At 42.8% G+C, this 14998-nt stretch overlaps 1 protein-coding gene across 1 annotated transcript; it reads left to right on the forward strand.

Annotated features, from left to right (window-relative positions):
• The first annotated feature begins 3675 nt into the window (after nucleotides 1–3675).
• On the forward strand, nucleotides 3676–4605 carry LOC115412041 (olfactory receptor 11A1-like). Its single transcript, XM_030124340.1, has one exon. It carries the CDS (start codon nucleotides 3679–3681, stop codon nucleotides 4603–4605), a length of 927 nt encoding a protein of 308 aa, XP_029980200.1. The 5' UTR covers nucleotides 3676–3678.
• The last annotated feature ends 10393 nt before the right edge of the window (nucleotides 4606–14998 follow it).

Raw genomic sequence — 14998 nt, forward strand, 5'->3', positions numbered from 1 at the left:
CTACCTATGACAGTGAACAGACGAGTCTTCGTTTGACTGAAAATTTTACTCATCTTTTTTTTTTTGTAAAACTGTAACACACAGACACAATATAGCAATTAGTTCATTATAACAATATCGTCTTTACACTGAACAACCAGTAGTTTACTGCCTTACTGAGAAACTTTATGAAACATTAGTGTTAATTGGTATTTAAATTGCTTGTACTTTGAATTGACTCGTAAATAAAGCAGTGTGAATTGCCTAATTAGCATATGAAAAGTCCGCTAGCTTAATGCAAACCGCTGCCGTATACTAACCTACTGCTGTATGCTAGCCTGTATGCTAAACTGCTGCCATATACTAACATTCTTGCATTTTACTAAGAATACATTTTCATACTCAAAATTTACAACAAACCCATTTATATCTAACTTACAGATCAATATCCTATCACTATTTCAAAATCTACAAAACTTACAGCCTTATGTGGGCCAAGACGACACAGACGGCTACCCCTAATGACAGTTTTCACTGTAAACAATACAAAACTTCCACCACAAGCCGGCAGTATGAACCAACCAAACTTGCAAAGCGTTAGGATAAACATTAAAGATAAACTAACCATAACAGTGACTAATTTAGACGATCTCTTCATGTCTTTCTGGCTGCAAAAATCTCAGAAAATATTGACATGATTATGACAGAATAACCCCAAACCCAAAAATACCTCATACAATTAGCAGGTTTCACTTGTAGCAGATCCACTATATCAGGGGTCACCAATCCTGGTGCTCGAGGGCCCGTATCCTGTATGTTTTAGATGTTCCCCTCTTCCAGCACACCTGACGGTCATTATCAGGCCTCTGCAGAGTTGGATGATAGGCTTATCATTTGAATCAGGTGTGTTGGAAGAGGGATACATCTAAAACATGCAGGATTCCGGCCCTCGAGGACCAGGATTGGTGACCCCCGCACTATATGCTCGTGGATCTACCGCGGAGAGTTGTTGTTGTTGTTGTTCTACTGTGGCCTATGGTTTGTATGCAGCGCACAAGCTTTATGCACATGCTCCACGTCTTCGTCTCCTTTTTTTAGTGAGAGTATTACACTACGTACAGGCCTGGCATTTGTACTACATCGTTTTCAGTGGTTTTGTATGGATGCAGATATTTCCTGAAATGCTCCGTTTTTACAGAGCACTTTTTTGAATACAACAACAACAAAGAAAAAGATTGGATAGGAAATGATGCAGTTTCATGTGGATGTGGCCTACAAGTCTGGATCCTAGATAGTACATTGTTAGGGGCCTGCACTGACGTTATCTTTTCAGTCCTATGTAAACTGAACATCACCCGGTCCACATATTTCCACCTGATCTCAGCCTACTAAGCTCTTATCTGTAAGATAAAACTGACACCAGAACAGTTCAGGTTTGGACTGAGGAGGCCTCTTCAGCACTACAGAGGAGTTTTGACGCCACAGACTGGAGAGTGTTGAAAGAGGGCACAGATTTAGAAGGATACACATCATTTGTCCTGTGTATGGGTGTACCGATGCTGTCCTAACCACAAAGACCATCTAGGTTTTTCTGATCTAAGAACTGTGGCTGAACAGTACAGTTTAGTCCCTAGTCATAGCCTGGGATGATGTCTACAGGTCTGGTGATAGGTTGGCTTATATCAGGGCCTGGAAAGAACTGAAAAGGGGAAACCAGCTGGCAAAATACAGCTACAAACCGCACACTGAGGAGCACTTTGACAACAACAATGGACTACAAGTGCAGCAAGTCAGCCATGAGCCCATTCTGGCTGACACCTCAAACAGCTTCTTTGCACGAGAAACTGAACATCTTCCCTGGATGGAGGAGCAGCAACAGCCTACTGTCCTACAGCCACAACCAGAGAGTTTCACCCTGAGGAAGATTAAAGGTGCAGGAGACTTTCGTGACCAATTTTTCATCAAATCTGTAAAACCTCAGTCATAGCCTGAGTATCACACATCTGTAAGTCTTTCTGTGATTACTCACCTGAATCTCTTGCATTACGGTGAACAGTTTGGAAGTGCCATCCACCATAAACAAAACGTATGTTTACAAACAGAGCCAGGAGGTAACTCGGGCATATTCAGAATTTTGTCACGACGTGCATTGTGGGAAAGGGAGGTTCGCGCAGCAACCTGCAGCAGTGGTGGCAGCACGACCATATGATATTATATGGATGAAACAAACACGCGGAAACGTCTGAAATGCGGAAACAGCAGGAGGAAAATGCATTGTGGGAAGGGAGCTCATGCCGTTTCTGCGCCGTGTCTTTAGCAGCTGCTGCTGTCAGGTGGCTGGGCAAGCTTCCGCTTCCCACAATGCACGTCATGACAAAATTCCGAAGATGCCCGAGTAACCTACTGGCTCTGAATGGAAACACATGGTTTGTTTATGGTGGATGGTACTGCGAAATTGTTCACCATAATGCAAAAGATTCCGGTAAGTAATCACAGAAAGACTTACAGATTCGTGATACTTAGGCTATGACTGAAGTTTTACTGATTTGATGAAAAATTGGTCACGAAAGTCTCCCACACCGTTAACACCAGCAGAGATGTGTGACTCATGAAAATGATGAAAAGTTTTATCATGTGGCTGCCTTGTTACACTCACTCTCCTACTCAGTTTATTCAACATGATATCATGAATTGCGTACAGATAACACACCCCTTTTAACTGTCGTGTTATCTGTCTGAATTACAAGCTTTCAGCATGGATATTTGCGTCACGTAAAATAAGATGCCATTACCGCGATTAGCAAGATTATGGGTTAGGGTTAGTGATTAACGCGATTAGTGGTTAGGGTTAGTAATCAGTTAGCAATTAGCAGGATTAGCAGCTAGTGCAGCGACACGCCATCAAATAGCTTTAAGTAATGGTAAAAATGGGGGCGCTGCATGAGTGAGCGACTCCTGATGGGCGCTCTTTTTTGTTTTTAACTGCACCCCTTCTCCTTTTTAGCATGATTGCACCTGAATGTTGTCTTAATGTGTTTTGTTTAAATATTTGTGTTTTTAGTGTGTTGCTGTATATAAGCCTGTCAAAGAAGAATTTCTGTCACTTACGACTGACAATAAAGTTTAGTCTATCTGTCATACGAAAGGATGAAAATGTGTACATATAGCATACCAAATGCAATAAACTGTTGTCACATACAATGTGATTTCATGAGATCAGTCTGGTTTATTGCTCACTTGACCACTGCTGTCACTTCCTCATTCTCTGAGTGCAGAAGACGGGCTGACATTTAATATTGTCGTTGAAGTGAGAAATGGTGCATACTTTACTCTTAGGATTCTCAAATGATTTATTATGAAGCGCTTTGTACCCCTTTTTGGAAGGTACAGTATTATCTTATAATACCTCAATAAATATTCGTCTGTTGATCATCCACCACTTGGTCAAATGTAACATCTCCATAGTATAAACCTCCAGAGTTTGTTGACATGTACTGTAGTTTAGTCTGTTAATGAGATCCTTTGAGTGTAATTAAGTTTGACAGAAACTTTTCTGTGACGTAAACTGTTGAACTACTCAGTACTGAAGATGAATAAACCCTAAATGTATTTAAAGGTCAGTTCTGTTTGACTAATGTTCCATGTTATTGAACCTTCAGTGTGAGACACTGTCATTTTCATGTGACTTAATCCGTTTTAATGGACGTTAAATCAAATGTAACATATTTAATACTTGGTGGGTTTGTAGACATGAATAAGTACAGTTATGTTTATTTTTTCATCTTGTTCATGGTGTATGTTCTGATAATGTGCAGTAATTCTATTATTGTTTATCTTATTTTGATTCACAAAAACCTCCATGAACCTATGTATGTTTTCATTGCAGCTTTGTCATTCAACTCTGTTCTTTTCAGTACTGTTATCTACCCAAAACTACTGACTGACTTTCTATCAGAGAAACAGATCATATCTTTGTCAGCCTGTATCTTTCAATATTTCATATATTACTCCTTGGCATCATCAGATTTCTTATTGTTGGCAGCCATGGCCTATGATAGATATGTGTCTATATGTAAACCTCTGCAGTATCCTACTATCATGAGGAAAAGTACTGTGAGTATTTTGCTTTTTCTTGCTTGGCTTTGGCCTGCTGCTCAGGTGGCAGGGGGAGTTGTAGTGGGTGGTTTCAGGAAACTTTGTACTTTTATTTTGACAGGAATTTTCTGTAACAATTCCATCTTCAAACTTAACTGTGTCCCTTCAGCAGCACTTGCCATATATGGTGTTTTTGGTTTGATTAACTTTGCAGTTATACCAGTGCTTTTTGTACTTTTTACATATGCCAAGATATTTATAATAACCTATAATAAAGGTGGAGAAGTCAGGAAAAAGGCTGCAGAGACATGTTTACCCCACCTGATGGTTTTATTCAGCTTCTCCTGTATGTGTGCATATGATGTGATTATAGCTCGACTGGAATTGAGCTTTTCCAAAACAGTACGTTTAGTAATGAGTTTACAAATGGTATTGTATAATCCTCTCTTGAATCCAATCATATATGGATTAAAAATGAAAGAAATTTCAAAACACCTCAAGAATTTGTTTTCTCAAATCAGACGGAGATAATGTTCTTCATCCTATGAGATAATTATATAAGACATTGATTTATAGTGTCATAAAAAGGATAGATCAACTGTATATGGTGGTAAAAAGACACACAATCATGAGTTCTTATTTCCTGACTTGGAAGTATGACTAATTTGTCTGCTGCTCTTTTCGCTGCTGAATGAACATGGCCTGATACCAGTGTAAGGGTCATTGTAAAGTACATTATTTCACGTATTACGTATTATTTTGTCAAGCTCTTGTAACGCTCTGAAATTACTCCAGAGCCTAATCTCCATTAACACATATGGAAACAGAAAACGAAATGATGTGATTTGAAGCTAATTATGTCTGTTTTGATTAAATATACTACTTATAGTTATTGTAATGGTAGCTCCTTTGACCAGAGTACAGCATCTCATATGTCCATTCATCACACTTGACCTGTAAAGTTAACAGCTCTGCTCAACATGTGAAAATAAAGAAATAGTTCCCACATCAGTGTGTGAGTTTGAGTTTTTTTTACGTGGAAATTGCTTGCTTGAAAATGAGAATCAGTTCTCAACTAACTTACCTGGTTAAATAAAGGTCAAAAATAAACCAAATCTGGACTTTGAAATATTCCCCACTCCCTCCAGATTGTTGACTGTGATTTCTGTCCCATTCAGCCCCTTGTGCTCGTTAATACAACCAACAACTGAACATTTTAGGTAAGTTTGGACATATTTTCAGTATGGACTACAACCACTGCTGCTGACAAACAATTATGTCGTACTCTGAGAAATGTTCATTGGAAGTATTGACCTTACATGTGCAAATGTCATGACGTAACTATTTATAAAATGTAACAAATTAAGAAGAAATTGAAACTGGTTGTAGATATCCACTTGATTTTTGCGGCAGTGAATATAAAGTTATCTTCTTCTACAACACTGATTCACCAGTTAAACCCATGGAGTTGGATCAATAACAGTGGATGGAGACACTGGGTTTATGTTCAGTTATTGATATATTGTGTTGAAAATTACCTACTAAGTTACTTTAGTAACTTTTTCTTCTGTTTCCTCTGTTTCTGATATTATAACAATCTGATAGTTCATGTACATTCACAAACTAACCTCTAGCACAATAAAATGACACAGTACTTAAGTGGACAGTTTGGGTTTAACATTTTACTGGTTGCTGAATCACTTAATCCATCTGGAATACATTTTAAATGAAGGTAACTATCATTATATATCCGTAATTTCTGTTTAAAAATGGTAGAACATGTATTTTCATCTTCTCATTCCTTAAACTAAATCACATCTAACTTTATGTGTGATGGATGGTTCTTTTTCATTTCTGTTGTTTTATAGATATAGTCCAGGTTCAACCCTAAAGTCAGATTTACTCAAATGCCTGCATTTAATTCGACTGAGTATTTATACTCACATTTTGATGTCTTGTAAATGGACAGACAGCATTAGGTTAGATTTTTTTTTTTTTAATTAAAAATTGAAACAAAACAAACGGTGCAAAAAAAAAAAAAAAAAAGTGCCTTGAGATTAAAAAGGAAATAAACACGTGTGAAAGGTTCAGGCTTCTGGACCACTGTCTGGACCAGTGTGTGGACCAGCCGGTCCTGGACAGCTGGTCTGGAACTCCATGGTCCTGCTCCCTTTATCGTTTTCCTACATGAAAAGTAATAAAATTGCTAAAATGAATAACAGAACACATGATGACAGATTCCTACCAGTGTGATGTGACATGTCAAATGTCTGACCTGGGCTGTTGTAAACAGCAGTAGATGATGGACCAGGACACAAACGAGCCACAGGTTCCGAAAAAGAGGCAAGTCCGCCCGGTCCATTTCAGGAGGAAATCACAAAACATAAAAAATAAATCAGTGTTCCACTCACGGCGACAACACAAACACATTCAGTTCTCAGATTTAGGTTTAGTGTCAGACTGTTGACCAGTTAGTATTAGTTTAACCGGACTTCACTTTGGACTAAACAGCTGATGCCGCTGACTACTGTTACAGCATGGAACCAAATAAAACAGGGAATATTTCTGATATACATACCATTGGTTTGTTCGACAGTCGGATCATCTGCGACCGTTGTGGTCCTTCGGGTTCTTCTAATCCTGCATAAGTTTCTTCTTCTTTTCTCATATTTCTTTAGGCATCTGTCTTACATTTGGCTCCGACAGCTTTTACTCGCTCATTTTGTGTCGGTGATTCAAAGTCTGTCTGAATTTCCTCGTCGTCCATCCACTTGTTGTAGCTTCTCTTTTGGTCCATTTTCCCAATTGTCAAAATACAAAGCTTGTGGAAATTAAATGAATCAATTAAATATTGGCATTGAACAGAATGCGGAAATGCTGCGAGTCTAGTCTCTCAGTGTTCTCCAGCACACAGCCCTGCCCCTTAGAGTTCCTGGTAATCTGAAAAGTACTACCTCCCTACCAGGAACTTCTTTGGGGGTAAATTCGGGGCCAGGGGAAAGTCATTTATCTGGGTAATTTTCGGTGGAAACGCATCAGGAACTTTGAAAGTTCAGGGTAATGCACAAAGTTCCTGTGGTGGAAAAGGGCCTAATGGTAACAATAACTACAACCACAACAGAGTAAACTGGGCAGAAGAGAGAGAAAAAAACAAAAAAATTAAATTATAATAAAATAAAAATACAATACATAAAACCTATTAAATGATGAATGTAGGAAAAGAAAGCATGAACATAATATCATACCCAACATCCGCCCTAATAATACCAGTAACAAATAAAACCAGTAACAAATCCACACATCAGTTAATCTGCTGTGACAGAGTGACTGCATCAGAGTAGAGCAAAGAAAACAAGGAAAGAGACTGAGGTGAAGAACACAGACATGCAACCGCAACCGCACCCCCTCCGAGGACCAGGGGCCAACAAAGAGGGCCCCAAGGCCTGGCTAACCAGCAGACCCCACTGAGAGGGGGGATCCAGCCCGTCCCCTCCGAGAGGCAACAGTGCGCCCGCCCCGAAGATGGTCAAGGGAGGCCCCAGCCAGCCCCACAGCAGCCGAGTACAGGCCCCAGGGGCCCAGAGACACCAGCTGCCACACCCCCGCTGGGGGCTGGCCACCCAGGGGCAAGCAAGGCGCCAGTCTCCAAGCCAGGAACCACCCCTCCCCCCGGGCACGGGTCCCACCCAGCTCACCGGGAGGTCAGGATGGTCCAGACAGCCACCTGCTGCGGACCAGTGCGCACCATGATGCCATGGCCAAGTGCCCCGGGGGGCCCACCCCCCCCATCCCACCAAGCCCCACCCCAAAACCCCACACCTCACATGCCCTCCAGTCCCCCACTCACCCACATAACCATATGCACACACACCCAGTGACACTCAGACACACACACCACACATCCCACATGTTCGGCCATTTACACACACCCACATGCACAAACACTTCCACCCATGATCTTACACCCACCTACCCACATGCACACCCACATGTACACACCTACATGTACACACACACTCACACATGTACCCACACCCATCCACAGCCCCCACACCCACCTACACACACACCTGCACGCACCAGACACGGGTATCCGGAGCACCGCCACCCCCTCCGGCAGCAAGCAGTGCTGCCGTGAGTCCCCCCAAGGTGCGGCACCTGAGCACAGCCCCAGCGCCAACCGGAGCCCAGAGCGGCAACACCAGCTGCCAGGAACCCCACTGCACCCCACCACCCCACCAGCAACCACCACACCCCCAATGCCTGCACACACACATTTTTCCCGGTCCCAACATGTCCTGCGGTGGGCAAGTGGGCGGCCAGCCCAGCCGTCCATCCCCGACCACAATCCCCATTGTCACACGTCATTCATCAGAGGGCAGCACTCCCCCAGCAATGCAGCCAGCCAAGACCCCAAGCCAATGGACCAACCCCTCTCATCCCTCGGGCCCCACCGCCTCGGACGCCATCCAGGAAACAGGGGTGTGGGAAGACTCCCCCACCATCGCCTCCTCACCTATCAGTGCTGTGAAGTGTGAAGTGTGTATGCAAGCAATTAAAACTGAGAAGCAAAAACTGCGTACCGCTGAGGGTAATGCCACAAGACCAGCCTCACCCACCCGAATGGCATTGCCCACCAGGCACCATGCAGCCCACCCCCCAAAATTGAATGTGTGGTGTCAGTGTTTCTGTGTGTTGTGTTGTGGGTGAGTGTAATTAAAATTGAGGAGTTAGCCACCCCAGGGTATGACAGAGGGGGGCCGTTTTAGTGATCCCCCCCGCCGTACCCCCTCAGGAGGTGCACACTCCCCAAGACCCTGCATGCTTTGTATGAGGGGGGTGGGGAGGCGAGGGGTTGGGGGATGGTATGACTGGAGGAAGTGTCCTCGCAGAAAACAAGCCAGTCGACTTTAGGCACTCCCGTTCCCCAGTACCCAACCCTAGGCAGGGGCCGCCAAAGAGCGGGACGGTCCAGAGACTCCGGGCACCCAGCAACCGAAGCCAGAAAGCTGCCGCCCACCCCAGAGGCCACTCTCACACTCAATCATCTTATGTGGTCGAGGAGGCATGGACCCGGGACCAGCCGCCCCAAACCCCCCAAACAGGCGCGGGGACACACCACACCCCATACCGCCCCAGTCTTGCATGCTCTAGGGGTGCTCCGATCACCAGTGCAGTGCCACTCCACCGCAAGAGACCCAGCAACCAGCACCCCTACCCCAGACCCCAATCGCCACCACAGCCACACCCCACCACAGAGAAAAACCCCAGCAACACCCCCACCGCTTGGAGAGGCAGCAGCCCCCCAGGCACACCTGGACAGCCCCCCCGCACCACCACCACACCACAGCCCTCCCTTAGTCACCAAACATATATGTACACCCACACACCTGCTTCATCAGCCCCCCCACACACCAACACACACAGTCACTCATTCATACTCTTATGCACACACCCACACACGAACACCTGTTCACACACACCAACACACACACAGACACACACAAATACATGCACACTCCCCCACCCCAGGACTCCCAGGCACTAGCCAGACATCAGGGCACGCACCCACCCACCCTCGCAGTGGCAAGCCCAGGTAAGCCCAGGCCAGCCCAGACACCCTGGCGCATGCTGCCCCCCCAGTCCCAGGAGGGGCAACGCTCCAGGACCCAGGAACGCCACCCCTCCCACCCCCAACCAGCCCAGCAACCCAACCTAGGCCCAACCCGGAGCCCCCCACCCCACTGCCACAGGGCAACCCTGGCAGTGAGTCCACCCCAGCCCCAACAGGGACAAACAATGAGCCACCCCCAGGGCAGGGCAGTCCAAAACCCCATCCCGAGAAACCACTAGTGACCCCTAGCCCTGTGTCACCACCTGCTGGCCTCCTAACACTCAGAGTGATGTGATAGAGGTAATCACAGGGGTCCAAAGAGAATGAGACTGGTCCAATTGATTGTTTGAAGAGGCAGATATTGTCTCATTACTGATGTGATCTAATAGAAGGTTCCTGAACTGGTTAATGCTCAGATTGGCTTTTGTTTTCCAATTCACAAGGATAGCTTTCTTTGTGATGCATAGAGCAATGAGGACCATGTGTGAGGTGTTAGTATCCATGTTGGTGTGGTCCAGGTCACCTAGTAAACACAGTGTGGGGTGGGCTGGAATATTCCACCTGAGCCATGTTGACAAGGTCCTCACATACCTGAAGCCAAAACCTCTGGACAGGTGCACATTGCCACAAGGCGTGTATGTAGTTATCAGCAGAGTTATCTGTGCACTGTGAGCAGATGTTTGACTGTGTGAGACCCATCTTGAACATCCTTTGTCCTGTATAATGAATTCTGTGAAGAATTTTGAACTGAATTATTTGTAAATTTGAGTTTTTAGTCATTTTAAATGTATTTGAAAATATTTCTGACCATGACTTTTGATCAAAATCACTGAATAAATCTGTCTCCCATTTTGAAGTTGGTAGGTAGATTAAGTCATCTGTTTTAGCATTAAGCGTATATATTTTGGATAGTAGCTTTGGGGTGTGGAGGTTTAAGAGTTCTTCCACCGTGATTGGCAGTTGCAGGTTTAAGTGGTTAGGGGTATATTGCTTACCTATAATAGATTTGATTTGGTGATATTCTAAGAAACTAGTGCTGCTAATCCCGTGTTGCGAAGTGAGCATGTCAAATGGTACAAAGTTTTCATCCACTATGATATTTTCTAAATGTGTCATTCCTTTGTTCTTCCACTGAGTAAAGTTTATCAATCTTTTATTTTGTAGGGTTGTTCCAGATGGGTGTCCGCTAACATGGAATGACTGAACATTTGTTTATTTTAAGAAATTCCCACCAGGCTGTCAGAGTGGAGCTGATGTTCACACTTTTATAACATTTATGATGCTTAATAGTTGAACTAATGAATGGTAAATCAGAGATTACTAGATCATCACACAGTGCTTGCTCTATATCAGGGGTCTGCAACCTTTATTATCAAAAGAGCCATTTTGCCCCCTCTTCTGCCAAAAAAATAGTCTGGAGCCGCAAAAAATAGCAGAGCTTATAAACTTTTGAAAGTTTGAATCTATTTTTTTTATATTTTATTTTTTACATTTTATCCGTTACAACCACTGAATACAACAAACAGAAGTGCACTGTGGAATGGATTCTGGAGTATGATGTAGCGTCATGACGGTACAGTGAGTGGAACAGAGCAAAACAGAATTATAAATTAACGCATCCTCCTCTCCATGTCAAACCACATTCCAGAAAAGCCGTGTTGATTGGCTGGTATCCGGTCAATCCAGGGACATCATTTGCAAATGACGTTTATGATGACAGATGGTCCTACAGAATGAACCTAACCGAATCTAAATGGACAAAACTAAGCCGTTGTCATCTGTTCTTCATCAAGAGCCATCTCCCCTGTCGTGGTAATTTAGGGTACTAAGGAACTCAGTGTTTACACTTAGTCGACCACCTTACTCTCAACATCTGTGTCCCATCTTTCTTGTTTACCCAGAGGTGGAGGTAAACCTAAGGACAAAAGACTGAATAACAAAATTCGTATCTTTTGCCATGATTAATAGTGTCACAGTAATGGGTCAATGTTGATTGTACTCAGCATGGTAACTCTTTTATGTATACCCATGCATAAGCCATTTGCCTGTCCTGTGGTTTCATATATGTGTGTCCTGTTTATGTCACGGTGAATTATGTTGAAAGCAAGAGTAACACTGCTTATAACATGTCGGAATAATGGTACTTATCTTACTGATGCTGAGTGAGGTTACAGGTGATGTATAAAGTTTGAGTGATCGTATTTAAGGATCTTATTTAAGGTTGGGAGAAGTTTTCTTACAAGTTTGCACAGTCCCCTGTCTCCCTCTCTAAGGGAGAAAGAGAAACTTGACGCCTTTGGAGCATGCAAATGACCGGCGAAGTAGGCTGGATTAGCGCCAAAATGGACAAAGGAAGGCACGGCCCAGAGAGATCAATGACTCATCAATATGCATGAGGAGGGCATGCTGGGTTGGTTCCTAACAAAACTATAAAGGAAAAAGAACCAACTTCTCCCCTGCTCATTTTGTGTTCTTGCTGCTCTTTTGTTCTGTTCTTTTCGGAGTCTTTGCTCTTTAGCTTCGCTTTTTGCCTCTAGCCAACTCTCCAGTTCAGGCTCTTCAGTTCCGTGAGTTTCTTCTCGCTTCGTTGGTCCTGCTCGTGCCTTCTCGCCTCCGTGCCCTCTTGCCTCCTCTGCTCGGGCTGTACCAACACATGCTGCTGCTTCAAACTCTGTCAGAGACGTCATCACAACTTCCTCCATCCGCCATCAAGACCGCTTCCAGGTGTTCCAGCTGTTTTCGTCCGCACCGCCGCCGGACCACTCCAGTCGTGTCGGCTCCTACTACAAAGTCAAGACCCGCATCTTTAAGACCGGCAACCTGTAAGAAAACTTACTCCTGACTTATCTGAGTTGGTGTTATTCCCAATCTAAGTAGATTTACCTCAACTTAACCTCACTAACGTTATAATATCTTGAATATAGTGTTATGGAAATGTTCAACTGATAACCCACACACAAAGAGGAGGAGAGAAAGTTAGAGTTAAAATAAATAAATGCATTTATTGAGAAGTCAATCACAGAGAAACTCTGTAAGTGAAGTCTCATTAAACAAGAGAAAACTAAAGATTATATAGAACCAAATCCAACCCCCTCAAACTATGATGTCATTCCTTACGTACATTGTACCACCCCATACTACTCCTTCTCTGCTCCGTGAAGAGGTCATGATGACCTCTCCACTCTAACCTTGCTTGGATCCAATCTGGAGTGCAGGCGCCATCCTCCATCTACACATTCAGACATTTAGGTGTTTGGGTTTTAACTCAAGGCAAGAACTCCGTTCCTGGGTTGGGGGTGTTACAGAGTGGTAAACATCACACATAATGAATAATGACTCAGCATTAAAAGAAGATGTACTAACAGTATAAAATATAAAGAGTATAAAATAAAAAGTAAATTTTTCCACCACAATAGCCATCTGCCAATTTAGTCTATTTTTTCTCTCTTGTCCATACTCTCCTGCTCCCTTTTGTCGTATTTGTCTCTTGTCTTTGTTTTATTTGTGTGTCGTTGTTTAGTCAATAAATTCTTTATGTGTGTACAAATCCGCTGCCTCAGTTATTCTTGTGTACTATCTATTCTCACACTCGGGTTCCCTGTATAGTCAACGTCCCAATAGCTTTCAAAGGTTTCCAAATTATTGGTTTGGGTTGATTTAAGTGTAAGATTTAATAGTTAGATGCAGGCATCTTCAACTATAGATCTGTAACTCAGTTAATCAATAAACCCATGCTCCTTTATTAAATAATTTGGCTTCCCTTTGCTACAATGATTACTCTAAACGTACACAGTAAAAGTATTTCATAGTATTTGCGCTAATAGTATATGAAGTACTAATACCAAATTACCAAATTCACAAGGTACTTATTGGAAAAAATAATTTTATTCATCATTGAATTTAGTCTTAAAGCCTATTTCAGATGAAAAAACAAACACTTTTGTAGCTTGGAAGGGATTTTTGAGTATGATTACTCCAAAAGGACACAGTAAAAGTAGTTCATAGTATTTGTGTTAATAGTATATGAAGTACTAATACCAAATATACCAAATTCATGAAGTACTTATTGGAAAAAATATTTTTTTTCATCATTGAATTTAGTCTTAAAGCCTGTTTCAGACGAAAAAACACACTTGTAGCTTGGAAGGGAATCTGTTGTAGGATTACCCCAAAAGTACACAATACTCATACTCATACAGTCGCTCTATGAAAAGTATCGCTATTTATGGAAATGATTCTCTTCAAAATTCCCTCTGCAGTTCCCAGTTGTACTGCTCCATATTCTCTGTCTGGGTTTCACATCCACAAGCTCCCAGAAAATGGATAGAATTATGTGAGTAATATACAAAGGACGGACAGAACCCTCCATCCGTATCCGTCTGCGTCTTTAACGTAGAGCATAAATGAGCCCTTACTTTTGTTGTCGCATTTGCTCCATGCAGCTCATCTACCGTAATGTTCAAATGAGTAGTGCACAAGAAAAACGCTAACAGCTGGCTTGACCATGCAGAGAAGAATCGCAGCTGGCTTGACCACAGTAAAGGGAGCCACTACAAGGAGGCTGAAGAGCTGCAGGTTGCCGACCCCTGATCTATATCTAGCCATGGTTCATCTGGATAACTAGGTTTGAGCCATTTGGAGATATACTGCAGCTTATTGGATAGGAAATATTGACCAAAGCTGGGAAGGTCTAAACCGCCCCTGTCTTTGGTCTGTTGTAACATATTTAAATTGATACGTGATGGTTTGTTTTCCCAAAGAAATTTAGATACATGTGAGTCCAGTGACTTGAACCAACTGGAAAATGGTTTGATGGGTATCGTGAAAAACAAATAGTTAACTTTAGGTAAAACCATCATTTTGACAGAGGCAACTCTGCCCATGAGTGATATGGGTAAGCGCCTCCACCGCAGAAGATCATCCTCTGTTGTTTTCAAGAGCTGAACATACTTCAACTTTATTAGTACTGACAACCTGAGTGAAATGTTTATACCTAGATATCTGATATTTCCTGAAAGTATTGTAGTATTAGGTACACCTTGAAAGTAACAGTTAATGGGCAGAGCTGTGGTCTTAGTCCAGTTAATGGAGTAATCCGATATTGATGAGTAGTTATTTATAAGTGTGATCATCTGTGAGAGAGATGCTTGTGAGTTCTGGACAAAAAGTAACACATCATCAGCATAAAGACTTATTTTGTGATCTATATTCCTGGTACAGATTCCTTTTATTTCTTCCTGTTGTCTAATGGCAGCTGCTAAGGGTTTGATAAAGATGGCAAAAAGTGAGGGGGAGAGTGGGCAGCCCTGT

This window comes from Sphaeramia orbicularis, chromosome 21 (assembly GCF_902148855.1).
Source record: "Sphaeramia orbicularis chromosome 21, fSphaOr1.1, whole genome shotgun sequence".
Classification (NCBI taxonomy): domain Eukaryota; kingdom Metazoa; phylum Chordata; class Actinopteri; order Kurtiformes; family Apogonidae; genus Sphaeramia; species Sphaeramia orbicularis.